General features: G+C 38.5%; 1 protein-coding gene across 6 annotated transcripts in view; it reads right to left on the reverse strand.

Moving 5' to 3' along the window:
• Positions 1 to 19938, reverse strand: part of scaf8 (SR-related CTD-associated factor 8) — a 164926-nt gene that overhangs the window by 50607 nt on the left and 94381 nt on the right. For 5 of the 6 annotated variants that reach the window (XM_052012778.1, XM_052012781.1, XM_052012779.1 and 2 more), the window contains one exon: positions 17803 to 19538. In XM_052012778.1, the coding sequence (XP_051868738.1) occupies positions 18523 to 19538 (1016 nt within the window). In that variant the 3' untranslated portion in view covers positions 17803 to 18522. Of the gene's footprint in view, positions 1 to 17802; positions 19539 to 19938 lie in introns of those variants that run through there. The other variant, XR_007956060.1, reaches the window with a different exon arrangement.

A 19938-nucleotide genomic window follows, 5' to 3' on the forward strand; every position in this document is an offset into this window, starting at 1 on the left:
AGTGACACTACCGTGCCTCCTGAGCTTGTCCACTTAGTTCCACCTGGTCTCTGATCACCTGCAGCTCCTCCACTGTAAACCTTTCCTGTTCTTGATTCACATTTTCTACCTCTATCCAATTGAGAACAGCCATGGTACTACCTGTTGAGGGCTTCCTCCTTCTGAACAACTGAGAAAACAACTCCAGAACTGCAATTAATGGTAAGCAATCTTGACTAGTCCTATGCAGTAAGCAGCATCAATTATAAATCAGGCTTCTTATCGTGTTATTGGTGTCTGATTTAAATGTTAACGACGGTTCCACCTCTTCATCATGGCACAATGAAATAATTGTCTGTCTCTGTTAAAACTGCAGACTGGGATTGCATTGGTTAACTATTCCACCTCCATCCCCAACTCTCTCCATCCTTCGGGGTGGGCATGGTTAATCTCATGCTGAAGATTTCCACAGATTATTATTTAAATTTATCTTCATTTCAAATAATATTCTTCATACTCTTTCACTCCATTCCCAGTGCTACTTTAGTCTTATGACTGTGGAACTTAATCTGTGCAACATTCTCAGGGGACAATCTTAAAAGACCAGATATTATTAACCGTCTAATGTATTCAAAGTTACTTTTTAATATTTGTGTTTTTGACAGTTATTCCTTACACCATCCCAGCTGTATGTTTTCACAGGACCAAATTTTCCCACAAGTACCCCAAACTCTGCACTCCAGGCCATGTGCTTCTCCATAATGTCAATAACAATGATCTATATGCATAGATAGGGATTGACCCATTTGCAGTCTGCTGGAGAGTTCTAGTTTGCTCCTTTGTGACTGTCATAGATTCACTTCATTGGTCCATGTAAAAGATCAACTCTGTGTTCCCATAAGTTAGTACATATTGCCAGATACTAGTATTAACAGATCTTAGTGTTCTGATCTAGGATTTATTTACATGAACAGAAACAACCATCTGTTTTTACTTATTAAAATATGTTTAACATAGAAAAATATCCCAAGGCACTTCATTAACACATTATCAAATAAGTTTACCATATATGAGATGTAATTGCAGATAAGCTAAAGTGTGGTCCAATGTTCTGTAATGCCTTAAAGGTTGACACTTATGAGGCTGGGGAGATTAGGGAGAGAATTCCTGAGTGTAGGGCCTTAATTTGCAAGCACAAGGGTGACTAAGAAACAAGACCTGCCAAATAACTCAAGTACTGAAAGGGTGAGAAATGTTAGCAAGGGTAAGGGTCAGGCTTTATGGTTTAGAGCATGTTTTGGACATCCATATTCTAAAGTTTCATATAGTAGTATTTCTTAGCTCCTATATCAAATATGGGACATTAATATCCACTCCAACAGACGCACAGATTGTGAGAATCACAGAATGCTTTCTCAATACAAATATTGACAATATAAAGGTGAACTTGATTTTGATCATTTCAATTTCTCCATGGTAAACCTTGTATTCAATTTCCAATTGTTCGCTATGTTCTCTGTTGTTCTAACCCACAAATTTTGTATCACCTCAAAAAATAACGTATTGCTTTTAAGTTCCTGAATGAGTATTAGTAAAGTCTGCAAACAATAATTACGAAAGCAATCTTTTATTAATAATACTCCAATACTATAATACATTTTGCTTTACAGAGATTTAACACTATTGTAGATATAAATATAAATCAGCAGTAACAATATCAGTTCTAATTAATGGTAAACAATTACATAATCTTAAACACTTACATAGCAGTGCTGTGATTGGAATTTCAATGAATGGTAGTTACGGGCAAATGACATTGCCTTATTAAGTCTGCTTGTATGGTTGAAAATATCCAGTGGTGCAATTATCAATCTAAACTTGGCTGGTATTTTGGAAAAAAGCATTTTGAACTTCACAATGCTAATATAAAGTTCTGCCAATCACACACTGCTAACAGTGGTGACAGAAATAATCTATGGTGATCAATTCAGAGTAATGTGCCATTAAATAATATAAATGTTTATTATCTAGATGAGGTTTTTTAAAAAGTAAATATATTAAAAAAAAATCAATTCTTATTAATGGTAGTACTTGAATTTACTAATTCATTGAATTCTAATTTCTGATTCTAATTTACACTTGTGTTAAATTTTCAATTGCAAATAATACATCCCAAGAATGGAAGAAAAACAAAAATGGAGACTAAAAGCTCACTTCTAACTGCCTGTCTGGAAATTAGCAATAATTTTCTGGACCAACTCTTTCAGTTGCTTCAGCCTGCTATCCCATATGTCTCAATGGTAGCGAAGTTCAGGAAATTCCTTCTCCAGCTTTTTTTCTGCATGCTCCTACTTAAGTGCACAGTGTCTGCAATTTTAGATCCAAGCTTTCCATTTCCAAACACTGGCATTTTAGATACAGTATATTAATAACTTTGCTAAAAAGTGGGTAGAACAGTATCATGCAGATTTGTGTGTTAAATAACAGAAAATGCCAGACATATTCAGTAGGGGATGAGAGAAAAATAGAGTTCATGTTAGAGATTAAGGTCTAATGAAAGGTTATTGACCAAAAAATGCTTCCATTTCTCTCTCTGAAGATGCTGCCCAACCTGCTGAGTATTTCTAAAAATTGGTTTTTATGTTAGCTTTCTAGCATAGGCTGTATTTTACTTTTAGATGTATTATTGAGTTCAAGTTTTAAAAAACCATTCACAGAACATGGATATCTCAGACCACAATGGAATTACTTATCTATCCCTAATTGCCCCTGAACTGAGGAGGCAGTTAATCGTCAACTACATGGGTGGATCTGGAGATGTATTTTACAAATATTGTGGTGCTTTCACTATCCGCTTTCCTGTGCCTATAATGTTATTTGATTACCCAATGTTGGATGATATGAGTGGAAATTATACAGATCTTTACTTTGTTTTATTGGAGAAACAATTAATTTGGGAAATTGACTTATGACAAACATTCATGCAAATCTTTTCTCACATTTACCTTCCTGTGGAACAGCAGAACAGTTGGGATCAGGAAGCCAGAAGCAATATCCACCTTTCTGTGGAATCAACTTGCTGAATCTCCAGTACGTTGCACTACCAATGTAATTTTGGTTGCGTTACAATGTAGAATACCAGCAAACATTTCCTCATGGGTAGCACACTGGACTTCTTTCAGGGGTGAATCCTCACTCCCTGTAGATTGGCACATTATGTGCAAAACATCTGATTATAGAGTGCACTGGAGGTCAACAATTTGAATAATGAACCCTATTTATTGGTAATTAATCCACTGGAAAAGTGTGTGGCACCTTGTGCTCACCCCTATCTTTCTCAATGACTCACATCAGATGTTTTGCTAGTTAGTTGTATTAAGTAAAACTAGAGATTAATCACAAAAAATTAGAATGCATGTTAAAGTGTAATAATGCTATCATGATCTTGTATCATGCACTGACCAACACCCTCCACTAACCTTTATGAGTAATAATTAGAAGGGTATGTACCCGCTTCAGAAGATAATTGTATTTGTATTTGATGCATTTTTTTGGGCCACATGATCACATCTTTTAGAACTGATAACTTCAGTGTTACAGGAATCAGAGTGTACTGAGGACAATGAGCAAAATCAGAAACGTGGAGAGAATGCAGAAGTATAATTGACTAAAAGGTTTTAAAATGACTTTCAAAGCAGCAAAGATGACAAGATGAAGATGTTAAGGTAAGAAGTTCTGAAATCTACAAAGGATATGCAAAACTCAAGTGTAAAGGGCTACTTTTATGTAAATGATAGAGCTACTGAATCACACTTTTATTCGGTTGCTGGCACTTTGTTGGAAGCTACTGACGAACACATCAAGACCTGCGTTAGATCTTGCACAACAAGAAATAACCTGGAGAACAATATGATAACACCTTGACACTTTGAATCATAATACAATATTCTATTGAAATAGTTATGTTATTTACCAGCACATGTTTAACCCCACTTGGGCCTGAATGTCATACACAGAAAAACACAGAAGGCCCTCTTGACTCCTCACATCCCCAGCACAAATAAAAAAGTACTATTTAAATGCATTCTAATTTCATCAGGCACTTGTGTATCACTGGGGCTTTTTATAAACAATCAAGTCAAAGATTAAGAATGCAAGTGATTGGACGTAACAGAACTATCACTCTGAGTTTAAACTTCTCACTTATGTCAGCTCTGGCAGCACAGCATACTAATTTGGACTGTGCAAACCTGAGCAACAAATTAGAATTACTAAACCAAACAATGAATTACTATTAAAGGCAGTCATTAAAGTGAAGTTATTTTAACCATCTTTAAATTGAAATTAACCTTAAATTTCACCTGTGTATACATTCACTCTATTCCTTTTTACTGTTAGTTTTACAATAAATTATTTGTGCAGTAAATTAAAACCCATTAATAAAGCTGTCCTATTTACATAAATTAGCTCCATGATTGTAATTACTTTATTCTTGATTATGTTTCATTCAGTTTCATATTTGCAAAGAAATAGTTACATTACCTTTACCTATCCAGTGGTCTCTAAAGGTAGGAACATTCCAGTTATTGGAACACAAGGCTGGAGTAGGCCATTTAGCCTACTAAATGGTGTGTTCTTTCACTCAGTGCTACTATAGCTATCTATTCCCCATATAAATGCATTGGCTCCATATCCCTTTATTCCCTTGGCAAGCAAAATTTGTCCAAATTAAAATTGTTTGTGGGAGAGAGGTTGACTCCTTGATAATCTTTGGATTAGGATATGGTACCTGAAATACCTTCAATTATCTTCAGTTAAACATTTCTCTCCATGCAGTACTTTCAAAGTTCTCTGCCGTACTCATCCCTTCCCTTGCAGAAGATTCCTTTATCAACTTTCAACCATTAGCAGTGCATATTCAATGCAACGTCCTCCATTATGTGCGGCACCTCCAGCACAATATCATGTTCAGGTTCGTCACATTGTGGTTCACACATTAATCAACATCAGCATTCTCTCTTCCCACCACACCTTCGATGCTACCTCAAGACATGCAACCTGCATTATTATCTCTTCCCTTCCTTTCATGCAAGGTTCCAGACACCATTTCCAGGTTACTTGTTTGAAATTACTCTCATTCTGTATATTCTGAGACCAAATACAGATAGAATCAGAGTCACTGAGGGGTACAGCATGTTACCGGGCCCTTCGGCCCTCTGAGTCCATGCTGACTAACAATCATCAATTTACACTAATCCTACATTTATCCCATCTTTTATTCTCCCCATTCTCATCAACGCCCCTCAGATTCTACCACTAACCTGCACAGTAGGAACACAATTCACAGTGGCCAATTCACTTACCAACTAGCACACCTATTGGACGTGAGAAGAAACCAAAGCACTTGGAGGAAACCCACGCAATCACAGGGAGAACATGCAAATTCCACTAAGGTCAGGATTGAACCCAGGTCTCTGGCACTGTGTGCCAATGGATCTACTAGCTGTATCATTGTGCCACCAATAGTAGGATAACCATTTTAATGAACATCTTTTTTCAGTTGCGAGTGTGATTCCAAGCTTCTGTTCCACTCTTGATCTCGCCTTGATCTCAATGAAAATTCAAAAAGCATACATCCTTTGCCTAGTTCCAAATTACAATTGACCTACAATTGCAGGTGATTTGAGAGAGGGGGGGAAGAGAGAGAGCGAGGGGGGGGAAGAGAGAGAGCGAGGGGGGGGGGAAGAGAGAGAGCGGGGGGGGGAAGAGAGAGAGCGAGGGGGGAGAGAGCGAGGGGGGGAGGAGAGCGGAGGGGGGAGAGAGCGAGGGGGGAGGAGAGCGAGGGGGGGAGGAGAGCGAGGGGGGGAGGAGAGCGAGGGGGGGAAGGAGAGCGAGGGGGGGAGGAGAGCGAGGGGGGGAGGAGAGGAGAGGGGGGGGAGGAGAGGAGGGGGGGAGGAGGGAGAGGGGGGGAGGAGGGAGAGGGGGGAGGAGGGAGAGGGGGGGAGGAGGGAGAGGGGGGAGGAGGGAGAGGGGGAGGAGGGAGAGGGGGAGGAGGGAGAGGGGGAGGGGAGAGGGGAGGGGAGAGGGGGAGGGGAGAGGGGGAGGGGAGAGGGGGAGGGGAGAGGGGGAGGGGAGAGGGGGAGGGGAGAGGGGGAGGGGAGAGGGGGAGAGGAGAGGGGGAGAGGAGAGGGGAGAGGAGAGGGGGAGAGGAGAGGGGGAGAGGAGAGGGGGAGAGGAGAGGGGGAGAGGAGAGGGGGAGAGGAGAGGGGGAGAGGAGAGGGGGGGAGAGGAGGGGGGGGGAGAGGAGAGGGGGGGGAGAGGAGAGGGGGGGAGAGGAGAGGGGGGGAGAGGAGAGGGGGGGGAGAGGGGAGGGGGGGGAGAGGGGAGGGAGGGGAGAGGGGAGGGAGAGGAGAGGGGAGGAGAGGAGAGGGGAGGGAGAGGTGAGGGGAGGGAGAGGAGAGGGGAGGGAGAGGAGAGGGGAGGGAGAGGTGAGGGGAGGGAGAGGTGAGAGAGGGAGAGGGGGAGAGAGGGAGAGAGAGAGAGAAAGAAAAAGAAAAGAGTGAGAGTCTTCTGTTTTTATTTAAGTGTTATAGCATTGACAGTATTTTGGTTTAGTTAAAGGATTTTATTTTTCCAACAGATAATTTGCAGGAATTTTATACATTATACATACTACACTAATATAGTGCTTAGCGCAGTGGTTAGCACTGCTACCTCACTGCTTCAGGGTGTGTGCGTGTCTGTGTGAGTCAGAGAGACGAGTCTGCAAGTTCTCCCTGCAATGATGTGGGTCTCTCCTGAATGCTCCAGTTTCCTCCCATATGTTGAAGACATGCTGGGTAGTAGGCTATTGGCCTTGGTACAGGGAGTTACAGGAGTATCAGGGAATGATGGAATGCAAGGGGAAAAAACAGGATCAGAGTAGGATTAATGTAGACTGTTGCTTGATGTCTGACGCAGAAGATTTGTGCCGTAGGGCCTGTTTCCATGCTGTATCACTATGAATGAACTGAACTTACTTAACAGGGCATTTATCGTAAACAGACTGTTTGAAGGGGACGTACTAAAATTCTGATGAGATCAGATAGTTCCGTATAATATTTGAGTATGATTGTTTGGTTCAGTACTCAAAACTACACAATGAAAATGAGTGGAGCAATCTTGCCTTTGATAAACACAAGCTGGTTTTATACATAATATTATTGTACAAGTGCATCTGTTATTGTAGGCTACACCAATAAAATTTGATGCTTTTTTTGAAACAGTGGTATGAAACAACTTCGGAACGTTTGCTGTTCACTTAAACATATGGCTGCAAGTGCATGTGGGATGCTACGCGTATTTTCATTATCTTTGTGTTTTACAGCAACAGAATTGACTTCCAAAAATATACATGATTTCTCATATATGGATCAGAATTTGGAAATCAACTGGTTGCAAGGGAGTCTACAAAGGAAAAATAGACTTATCATACCTTTGAAAGATGTACTCAAAAACTTGGCTTTGTATTCCTGAAACAGTTTACTGCAGCAAGTTTGGTGTGAAAAGCTGACCTGCAGACTATTATCTCAAGCCCAATTCTCAAAATTGCCTACAATTGTATGGTGAATCCTCCCTGAAAACATTTGTTAAACAAATAGAACTGCTTCAGTTTACACTGTAAACCAAATCTTCTGCCATTAGGAGGCGATGATACACCATCAAAACCAAAGAGAGCTTCTTTTGGCACAGTGGTAGGAAGTCAGTACTGCAAGCAATTCGAGTCACTTTTCACACTGCCTTTTATGACTATAGAGCGTCAATGAAGGCTCACCAAACTTAAAAACAAATCTGGGAGTTTCAACTGACTCTGGATTACCTAAGGTGTATCCATAACTCCTCCCACTCAACAGTACATAGAACAGATTTTACTGCACAAGGACAAGGGATGATAATATGCAGCAGTGGATTACAATTTTTCACTTGATGAGGAACAGCAAGTGGAGAACATAAGTGCCTACAAATAATGGCCAACCCTTGATTTAATTTCTGAAAGATAGAGCTCTATTTTTCTTTGGATAGTTGGTACTAATTCCAGAAAATGTATTTGACTGGTATATGGCAACAGAAATGACTCGAGTCACTACATAGAGAAAATATTATGACTTTCCTTCTCCTGTAAGGAATTTGAAAATATGCCAATGGACCGTGTAGCTGTGAGTCAGTCTGTACTATTAGATGTTATATTAGACAAAGCACAGGTAAGATTGGGAGAACATGGGTAAAAGAAAAGGCATATAAGAACAATTATCTCAATTATTTGGAATAATAATTTCCAAAATAAACAAGGGGATTAAAAAGTACTTTCTACATATTACAATGCAATAAAAACAAATATAGTGAAAAGTATTGCGTTGTGCACAGCAGGATATTTTTTAAAACATGGGTCCACACATCAAGCAACAAAAGACATGTAGGTAGACCAAGTGGGAAAGTAAAAATAACATAGGAAAGAAAGAACTTAAAGACTTATGTACCACAACCATGGTCCACTATCCCTATTCATTCTTTTCAATATATCTGCAGCCTTTTGGCAACTGCAAACACTATCCACCTCCTAATGCCTCTCTATCATTGTACTATTATGGGGGGTTATCTTTGTCTGATTTCACTTTGTCTGAATTACTGAAGAACCTCTTACAACAGATCCCTTTCTGCCATCACACTACATCTGCAGCACGCATCCCACCTTGTGACCCACTGCCAAAATCTGAGCCTTGGTTTCATCAGCCCCGGTAAAAAAAACACCTGAAATTATGTCAAGTTCCACTTGAATGCTCTTCAGGCCAAAGGCTAACTTTTTTTCAAACTGAGCTTTCTATATTTTCTCAATCACAAAAGTTGGCCAGTTCCGCTGCCTCAAATCATTTGTCACACTGCAGTAAAACTCCAAAGCAAAATTAGCTTCAGGTTTGACTATAATAATGCGCACTTGGAAAAACTCTCAAAATTCCAATGTTTATCCTAAAGAGCCCAAAATCCTGTGATCTATCACTCACGCTTATTGATCCACATTGAGTCCCATTGGTTGGATACCTGTATTTAAAGATTTTCATTCTCATGTTCACATCTGTCCAAAGCTTTGATCCTCTATCATCCTAACTTTTGGTGATCCCACAATCCCTAAACTTGAGTCTCTCATGCCTTGAGCTGCTTGAGTTTAAAGCTCAAAATGCACTCCAAAACCTTTCTCTCCCTCAAACCTGCTGTGACACTAAAACTTTGGTCATTTGTCCTAATCTCTCCATTGCATTAGTTCAGAAATGTTTCAAGGGAGATTGATGTTTTATTATGTTAAAGGTTATTAAGTAAAGACAAGATGTGGTTAAAAAGAACAGCATTCCACTTTGGATGGGGAAAAAGACTAATAAGAACATTCTCAATGCCAAGAAGCAAGGACCCAAGAAAGGCCAGTGGGATTTAGGTATCCAGATTCTGAAATCATTGAAAGTCAGTCAAAAGGTAAAATAAAAAGATATTAAAAAAATGCAGGCTTTTATCTCAAGAGGGTTGACATACAAGTGAAAAAGTGAAGTGCATTATACAGAGCCTTGGTCAGATTCCTTACAGAGTACTGAAATCAGTTTTGGACAACCAACTTTGTGAAGGATATCAAAAATGAGTTACAAGGAGAGGCTGAATACACTGGGACTTCTTTCCTTGGAGCAGAGGAGGCTGAGAGGTGACATTATAGAGGTATATAAACTCATGAGGGGTGGTGATAAGGTGGATGGTCACAGTCTTTTTCCATAGGTGGGGGGGGGGGGGGGGGTGCCTAAAACTAGAGGATATAGATTCAAGGTGAGAAGGGAAAAACTTAAAAGGAACCCAAGGGGAAACCTTTCACGCAGAGGGTGGTGGGTATATGGAATGAGCTGCCAGAGGAAGCTGTAGAGGTGAGTACAATCACAATTTTGAGAAGGCATTAAGACAGGTAGATGGATAGAAAAACGGATATGGGCCAAACACAGGCAGATGGGACTAGCTCGGATATACATCCTGGACGGCATGGACGAGTTGGGCTTAAGGGCCTGTCTCTGTGTTGTTTAACTCTGACTCTGAAAGCATTTTTCCTACTTCTGATGAACAATCATCTACCTGAAATGTTAACTCCACTTCTGTATCCACAAATATTACCTGACTAGCTGAATATTTTCAGCATTTTCTGAATATACTGGGTTGGTGCTGGCACAGCAGATTTGACGAAGTGAGAGAGTCATAGACTACTGCAGCACAGAAACAGGCCCTTCGGACCATCTAGTCCATACTGACCTGACCTTCTGCCTAGTCCCATTTCCCTGCACCTGGACCATATCCCTCCAAACCCCTCCCATCCATGTACCTATCCAAACTTCCCTTAAATATTACAATTGAACCTGCATCTACCACTTCTGTTGGCAGCTCATTCGACACATGCAACACCCTCTGAGTGAGGAAGTTTCCCTTGGATTCCCCTTAAATATTTCACCTTTCACCCTAAACCTATGACCTCATTCACTCTGTCTATACCCCTCAATTTTGCATACCTCTATAAGATCTCCACCAAACATCCTTAGTTCTACCTCTCTCTTCCTTAAAACTTTTTGCTAAGCTTGGCCGATCCCCTTTATTTCAGTGTCAGTCTTTAACTGATGATGTTCCTTTGACCTTTTATCAAATTAAGGACAATAATATAAATGTCAGTTGTGTTTCAAACCGGTGAACTTCATATGGATGAAAATTGACAATCTGAAGGAATGTCAAATGTGAATTTACTTTTGTATGATAGTTGGGTTAAAAGGACCATATCATGGTGACAGAATGCATGAACTTTGTAATACTGAGTGTTCAGGTTGCGAGGTTATCTAGTTAAGCTTGTTAAAATTATTAAAAGGAATGCAATAGTTTTATTGAAGTATTTAGAATGGGAACAACAGATATTTAAAAGTATTAAAAATATCAAGTCTTTGAAACAAAGGAAAGGCGTGGGGGAGTGGGAAATAGAACTGAGGTGCAGCTTAATCACTATAAACCTAAATGGCAGAACCAGAGCAAGGGAGAGTATAGTTTGTCCCTATGTTCTGATATGTATTTGATATCAAATACACAGTAACATTTAAGGTTACAGGAAATCTAAATATAATCTGTGCTCAAACATGCAAGGTATGAAACTATCAATTTCTGCTGAACATTTGAGCATATGTAAGAGTTTAGTGGGCATTTAAGTCCCACGTCTAAGTCATCAACAGCAGCTCAAAATCCCTCCATCAAACATCCGTAATTCCACCTCTCTCTTCCTTAAAACTGTCTTTTTGCTAATCTTGGCTCATCACTCCTGATCCCCTTTATTTTGCTGTCAGTCTTTAATTGATGATGCGCTCCTTTGATCTTTTATCAAATTAAAGACAATAACATAAATGTCAGTTGTGTTTCAAACAGTGAACTTTGTATGGATGAAAATTGACAATCTGAAGTAATGTCAAATGTGAATCTACTTTTGTATGAATGCTTTTCTAGGGACTATTTATGGCTAACTAGCTAGATGTGTAAATAGTATTAATTTTTAAGAGCGTGCATATACTGTTGTGATATCACTTGTGAAAGTCCAGTGCAAGGGTTATTTAATAAAATTCCTGTTTAAGTGTAAAATTGCTCCAAAAGTCACTATCTATAGAAAATTAATGGAAGACAGCAATGTAAAGTGATACCAAGCTTTGTGAAAATGCACCTGAACTATTTTGATACTAGAACAAGTGAATCTTTGCAAATAAAACCTGAATTTGAAACAATTAGCATATGGTGGGATTTACACAATACGTAACTCTATCAGTTTGCAGAATTAACTTGAGATATTGTAACCATAAATGATGATTGGAGCCAAACATATCATTCTAAGTTTGATGGTTTTTGTTCTGGTTACATAAAACAAATCTTCATGCACAACAAGTTTGCTTTATAGCAGAGTTATTAACTTGTACCCTTTTGAAAAGGCTACAACTCAACAATTATAAGTGATAACACCAGTAGTATCATCCAGTGGAAAGGATCAAAAATACCACCACTATCAAACCTTTGTAACTTTGACCTCGGAGCTGCAGCTGTATTTTCATGCCTCTCCCCCTCTTGGCAACTGTTCATACTCCAAAGAACAGCATTACACAGGGATAAGCCTCTTCATTACATCAGTTAAATTTGCAGATGTTGAGAATATAGATGTAAGCAAGCCATCTTTTGAAGGCAAGCAAACATGAACATGAAAGTCATCAGATCTACTTCTAGTGTTTCAACTGCTGAATGATATTCTCAAAATGTTTTGCAACATGAAAGGAAAAGAAAGTAGACATAAAAAAGGGAGAGTGGAAAACTGAGGTTATATGTGGAAAAACAAAACAAAGATACTGCCAAACAGAAGTAGCAAGGAGTAAATGTAATGCAGAGGGATTGAGAAAGGATGTAGCATTGATAAGACTGGACACCAATGGCAGAGCGAGGGTCAAGGTGAAGTCAGAGATGTGTTGAGGAGTGCAAAAAGGGGTTGCATGTCTGCAGGAGATCAACATGGCAGTGTGGGATAATGCAACAAAATAAAAAGGTTAAGATGAGCACAATCTAGGCAGTGCTATGGGTCATAGAGGTTTTGGAGAATCAGGAAACAAAACTTTTTAGTGAGGATATTGCCTCCCATTATGGAACTGAGAAAGGTTGGTGTGGGAAGAGAAAGTTAGAAGGCTAGACAGCATGCATTCTTACATGATGTCCATTCCAAACACCAAGCACATCTTTCCCCCAACACTTGCACCATTTGCAAAGTACCCAGTGAGGAACACAACAAAGTGGTCTGCAAGACCACCCAGTCCTCCGCTGATCAGAGTCACAGACCAGGCTCAGATGTTCTAGACATTTGCTTGTTCTATTAACACCTTCCCTTATAATCCCTTCTCTGTTTTGATATTAGTTTAGTGACTTAGCAACATTAGAACACATCCTCTGAATCAGATTTTCTAACCAACTTGTTTTCAGTTTTTCTTCTTATTCCCTTATCTGGTTGTGTATTAAATATCATTCCATTAGTTGCTGATTTACACACACCCAGAATTTAACTCTTAAATGTAATCATGCAGAAAACCATAGCTGAACCTCAGCATGCCATCCCTGCTCATTACTTTTGTGCCAAGAAAAGTTTAAAAAATCTTGCTGTATCATTATGGTCATTATCTATAAACTGATCGTCATAAAACAATCAGGAAGTGACTGGTCCTGTCAAATTTGCAGCAACTACAACTAATAAATCTTCCTCATCAGTCTATGGAAATGTTGTAATTTGCTTGCTTTGGTTTTATTTGTAGTAGTATAGTACTCTTAGGAAAGCTAAATATCATTGTTTTATTTGAATGACTCCCAGGGCAATCCTACTGTTAGGCAGCAGATTGACTCATTTCACTGGGAGTGTAAAGTACAGAAAAGGGAGAGAAGCATTTCATGCAGTATTAACCTTCCCATGTTCACTTTAAAAAAATACTGCAACTTTTGACAGTGCAATGGATCCCCTTAATGCGGAAAGACCACATTCAGTATAAGCTTGATAGTATCTCCCTCCCTATTGGAGGGATGCCAGCAAAGACTTTACTAGGGTGATACACTTACACAAACACTCTGGTTTAGTTTTAGCCTCCAAATCCAACTACTTTGGAACTTTATCAGCAGTGATTTACCCAATAAACAGTTCCCTGTCTACTAAAATACTTCTAGTAATAACAGGTATGGTTGAAATGCAGAATTCTCACTGTTGACAAAAGAATGCATAATGGCTCCCACCTCTTTAACAAGATGGAAACACTACTATTCTCACTGCAAAAATTGATTATGAGCCCATGAAATATATCCGAGTTGGAGCACGTGATGTATGGCTTCTGCCTGAAACAGGAATGTATGATACTTTGAGTCCATCCTCAGGATCTGCAGCAAGGTTCTCTCACAAAATTTACAATCCGTTGCAGATGATGATAACAAAGCTGCCAGCAGTAACCCACAGAGAAAACTTCTAGAAAAGGTGTCTGAGACCTGAAGCAGTTGAATGTAGTAAAGATGAGAACTGTTATGAATTTATTATTCTGTACAAGTGGTGCTGGGAATATACCATCATTATGAAAAAATAAGTCATTACTTTCCAACAGGAAAATCACCTCTCAACCATTAATTGCCTTTTTAAATTTGTGGTCTGTTTGCTACAATAATTTTTTTTTCAAATAAAAATATGTATATTAGAAAAGGTCAAAATGAAAAGTCTTCCTGTTCTTTCACTTGCCCAGAAGAACTAATTCCACCTAACTTACATAGAACTTCAATATCAGGAAATAAATATGAATTTGGAAATTGTAACAAAATTATATAAAGATTTATGTGGCTTTGTGCAATAGCTCATACAAATCAGATCTAATGTCCTAGATCTCCATTGGTCAGTGCTAAAAATTTAAAGTAAAATTGGCAATGACATCAGCAAATACTGACCTTTCACTTTTGGGACTAAGTTCAGGTTCAGCCTAGGCCGATCAAATGCAAATATGTTCTGCCTTCTGACTATCAATGGGTCTGAAACAGTTGGCAAGAAGCAAAATCTCACAAAGGCTAGAGGTTGTAAAATTGAAAATGATCAATATCTGTACAATAAGGAGAACCTAAAGCACCTGAAGTTGATTTAATAGCCCTTGAAACTAAAATTCCATTGCCAATAACAGGTCTCAAAAAGATTTTTAAAAGCGAACACTGCTTTTGCAGCAAGCTTTTAGTTTAGATAAAACAATCCCTGAACACATTTTACTCTAAGTATACCATTTTTAAACAAAACTGTTTAAATAATGGTGTCTTTTGGAAAAGAGCAGGCTGCAAAGACTAAAGACCTTAATTCTCCACAGAGCAGAGAACTGTGTTAATTATAAAAAAGGCATTAAAATATCACACTGTCAGCAATAATTTCACTCACTTAAATGTCTCCTCCAGAACTGTATCAATTTTAAAGCAAAACAAAATTCCAAATATAATTTATGCAGCCCTTTCTCTCTCTATCCTATTTATTCTTGAGGAAAGTAAAATGGCCTGACAGCAGTAGCTTAGAATAATTAGCAGATGTATGATTGAAATTCTGACAGTTCATTTGACTGATATTCTCAGCAATGAAATTCTGAATTAATTTGGGAGGAGAAAAACATTACTTGTGTAATTAATTAATCAAGAATAACTCTGCATTTTATTGTTTTCTATGTTATCTGTCTGCTTTTATTTAATAAAAAACATTTAATTTTCAGAAACAATTTGGATGTTATTGCTGAACTTACACTTGAGATTCAACTACAAAAGAACAGGAACTTCCAAAGCAGCGACGCTCAAATATTACAGACCTAGGATCAATTGGAATTGGAGAAAATAGATGGATAGATGGTTTATCCCATTTTAAACATTTGATTTGGGTGGTAATTTTTATGCTTACTACAAATTACTTTCTATTATAAAGGTAGTAGGTCCAGGTGAGTAGTTATCATGAACTATTGCTAACAACGTCTTAGCTCAAGGAAAAGATGTTATAACGAGATTTGCAATAACATTATACCACAAAATCTTAAACCTGAATTACAAATCCTACTGGATTATTAAAATTTACAGTATATGTGACATCAGTCATATACAAGGGCTATGAATAATTTAGAGAAACTGCTCCCTTGTACACGGCACATCTTGAAGTATTAAGTGGCAACAGCACTGTTTGCACACCATGGGTATTTATGGTGAATCTTGCTGTCTTATAAGCGTAAATAGTCAATAAAGCATGGTCTATTGTCTTATAATTGCCCAAGAACATAAACAGTAATTATGCCATTAGATAAAATATAGCTAAAGCTCTTCAATTCTTCTGCTGCCTTTTCCCATTTTCCCTGATCGCAGACTCAATTTATCCAAAATATTTGGTCAACATTCAACTAGCATCACATTAGTTGTTTATTCCATAACTTTGAAGTCATGCATCATAATCAGAAAATCCTGGAAAGGATAACAGAGATTATGATGCAAGGATTAAAAAGGTAACATTGAAGATGTTAGAATGGTAGTAAAATAACAATCTCTTCAAATGCTGGTAGGACCAGTGTAGTTCTATTGTTTTCTGCTATTACTTAATTTTCTAACATATTACTGTTAATTTCTTTTTAATCATGTATTATAATTATTGTCATCCCTGCATCTATAACATACTTGAATGTCAATAATGAGCAAATATATAGTTTTGAAATCTTTTATGCTGTAAATAATGAATTGCATCTAGTGAGATCAAGACAGTAGTCTAAGGTTTTTTCTGTGTTATAAGTGAGCAAATTATTTGGTCTCACATTGACAGGATACCCTGCTCCCATATACCTTAAACCATTTTCCTTGGCTCAGTTGCTAGGGAACTTTCTCCTCAGTGTGAAAGCACTTGTGCCTTACCACTTTACATGTTCTAACATGCTACCCAAAGCTCTGCATTGTTTTATATTTCTTCTAAGCAATTTTCTGACAACATGTGAAAACTTAAATCTGCTTTGGTTAAAAGTTGTTTTATTACTTTTGCTAAGCACAGTAAAAAGGCTCATTAACCACTCTCCAAATACATTTGAGCAAAAGTTTAAACTGCAGTGCTGAATTCTACATGTATTCATGTCTGGTCAAATTGTAGACAGGGCATGCTATTCTTAACTTCTTTTGAAATATAGATATAGCCACTTGACAGTAGTGTTTAATTATTGGAAAAGAACAGTGAATACAAAAAGCTACTAAATGACTAGTAGTAAAATTTAAATTTCAGATTCTAACTTATTAATTGGAAATAATAACTGCGGAAATGTTTGCAAAGAAAACAGAATTATAGGCTGCCAACCTATTTTTACAAATTCAATACATTGTCAGAACAGAAAGCTCTGGCTTCCAAAAGATATTAACATAAATAATCACGTATCACCTGTATATGCTACATAGGGTGAATCTGGCTCATGCTACCAATGTGCAGCAATAGGCTAGCTTTTAATCTGCATGAACTCCTGTACAATCTTGAGCTATTTACACATGAAGCTGATTCAAACAAAAGAATGCCTTTTAACAAAAGCATCCAAATTGTGAGGGCATGTCATCAACTATTATTGTCTAACATATTACAAAACTATGATAACCAAGTTGGAAGAGGATTTGACTAAATTTCATGAAGACTTTTGCTGTTCTATTGCACTGGCATTAGCTTTCCAAGAACATAACCATTAAACATTTAACTTTTTATCATCAACTGTGTAACATGTTGGTCCTAACCAGCCAATTTATTTTACCATCCTTTTCTAAACATGACTAAATGTCTCAAAAGACAAAAATATCGGAGATTCCACAATTCAAGGTCAAGCATCTGCTTTATTCAAGCTCATTTTGACTTAGTTGTCATATATTGTCAAATAAACCACTAGATGGAGTGCTTTATTAAAGCTAGTGCCTCCTCAAGGAAATATATTATCCATCTACGCTGGATGACCATGGAATAGCATAGAGACAATGGACTAGTCTGGGGCCAGCAAATTCCATGTTCTTAGAAGAAGCATGGAAGAAAAATAGGATTGGCAAAGAGAAAGGAAATTCTAACAAATCATAGCTCCTACAATACAAAATTGCTCTGAACTCCTGCCACCATTCCTATTTAGGTATTTTAATGCATCTCCAGATGCCAAATTAAATCTCGTATGCAGTTTTTGATGGCAACTTTCCTTATCAAAGAAAACAGATAAACTGAAGATCACAACATTATCAAACAAACGTTTTATTAGCATCTAAAAACAGAATGCACCCAACATTCAAATGATTTTTTTTTCCAGCCGTTACTCACTGCAGTACGAGGGACAAATCACAAACATTTATTTTGGGGATTAACAGAGACCAGACTATAAGAGGATTTTAAAATGTCTTTTTTTTTTACAAAACAGAAAGTATTACAATTTTTTCTACACCTCAGTACTGCACTGCTCACTGTGAATGGGCTAGGCGCTTGCTGTCAACAGGATAAAATCTAAAACAAAAACTCATTTTCATCAAAGCATTAAATTTAAATATTGTAGCAGCTTCAGAGGATGGAAAAATACAGATTATGCCCTATTTTTCAAGTATTACTGTAACCACCGATATTCCATCCCAGCTGTAACAGCTACAAGTTTACCTTTCTTCCATAGGAAGGTCAATTTAAAATTTTTTTTGGCAAGCTATTATAATCTTTCTCAAATTAGAAGAAATGTGGGAGTTCTGGCCTCTAAGCGTGAAAAAAAAATGTCATTACCTACCGTGTTCAACTAAAGAACAACAGTCTGTACAGGTCAGTTGTACACATTAACTTCAGTTATTAGAGTGAAAGATGTACATCGGATTAAATTCTGTCTTGCAGACAACAGTGACTTTTCTCAAGTTCCAGTCAACCATTTTGTCCACTGCAGAGATGACCACCTATACAAAATATTGCCATATTGTATGACATTATGTCCCCTCAGTATCTGTGTTTTCTGTTACAGGTTGATTTTCTAAGTCATCCTTCTCGCTTTCATCTGATGAAGATGCAAGACTCACAGACACTTCTGGGTCGTTGTTTGCAAGCTCCTTGTTTGGCGGCTGGCTGTCTGTTTCTGAGAAATCACCATTTACACGAGGCCTATCATCAGATTTTTCATGATCAGTGGTCCCTTGATAATAGTCAAACCTATGCCGTGGAGGAACCCAATGATCTTGCTCTCTGTCTCTCCCAAAACGGCTGCCATTTACATCTCGGCGAAAGCCAAAATCTCGGTCATCACGATCTCTCTGACGTTCCCATGGCCTGCTGCGATCATCAAAATCTCTGTGTGTTTCCTGGTCAAAACCTCGGCTCCACATTGGGCCACTTCTGCCATCAAACCTGAAATTTCTTCCGCCAAACCTTTCATGATCATCATGAAAATTTTTAGGGCCCCCAAAGGGCACACCACGACGCTCACGTTCATCAAAATCTCTTGAGCCCCATCTTTGGTCAGGACCAAATCCAAACTGATCACGTCTGCCAAGAGTGTCTCTATTATCGACTGGTGGGAACCGATAATCTCGGTCACCTTCCTGCTGTATGTTGTCTCGTTGAAAAGCATGATCATTTCCAGCACTTCGTCTTTCTTCTCCTGTACCTTGGCTTGAATTTCTGCTGCCCTCAACACTAGGGACTCCAGATCTTGTGAATGTACCTTCAAGCCTATTGAAAGAATTTCCTGGTGGAAAAGGAGCTCTGGTTCCTGACTGAAGGGGACCATCAATTGCTACTGAAGGGGGCATGTTTGGCTGAGGTGGCATCAGCAATGGAAACCGCTGCCCTGGTGAGGGTGGCATCATTCCAGGACGTACGTCCAAAGGGAGCACTCCAGGTAGCCTTGATCCGGCCATACTTGGTGGAGGTAAGGTTGGTGGTCCTGGTGCAGGTGTTGAAGGCTGCATTCCCAGAACAGACCCACTCGATACTGCACTTTGAGTTCCTGCAACAGCAAGAAGTTGTAATAAATAACACGTAGTCAGGTGTACGCAATTATATTCCACTATCACAGTCACCAAAATGAATCCCTTCCATTTACTGTAGCCAACATTTAAAAAATGACAAAGCATTCTTTTTACAAATCATTTAATACTACTTCAACTTGCCTCCAGAAAAATCACTAAGAACTTAGTCATGTTGCATAAAAATGGGAAACAAATAAAACTGCAGATACTGGAATCCAAAACAAAAACAGAAATACTAGAAAAACTCAGCCAGTCAGTCAGCATCTGTGGAAAGAGAAAACAGTCAATGTTTCTCAGAACTCAGGGTGGGGGGGGTTAACAGTTTAAAAGCAGAGATGGGTGGGGGGAGGAGTAAGGTCTAAGATAAAAGCCTATATG

Source organism: Pristis pectinata, chromosome 3 (genome assembly GCF_009764475.1).
Source record: "Pristis pectinata isolate sPriPec2 chromosome 3, sPriPec2.1.pri, whole genome shotgun sequence".
Lineage (NCBI taxonomy): Eukaryota > Metazoa > Chordata > Chondrichthyes > Rhinopristiformes > Pristidae > Pristis > Pristis pectinata.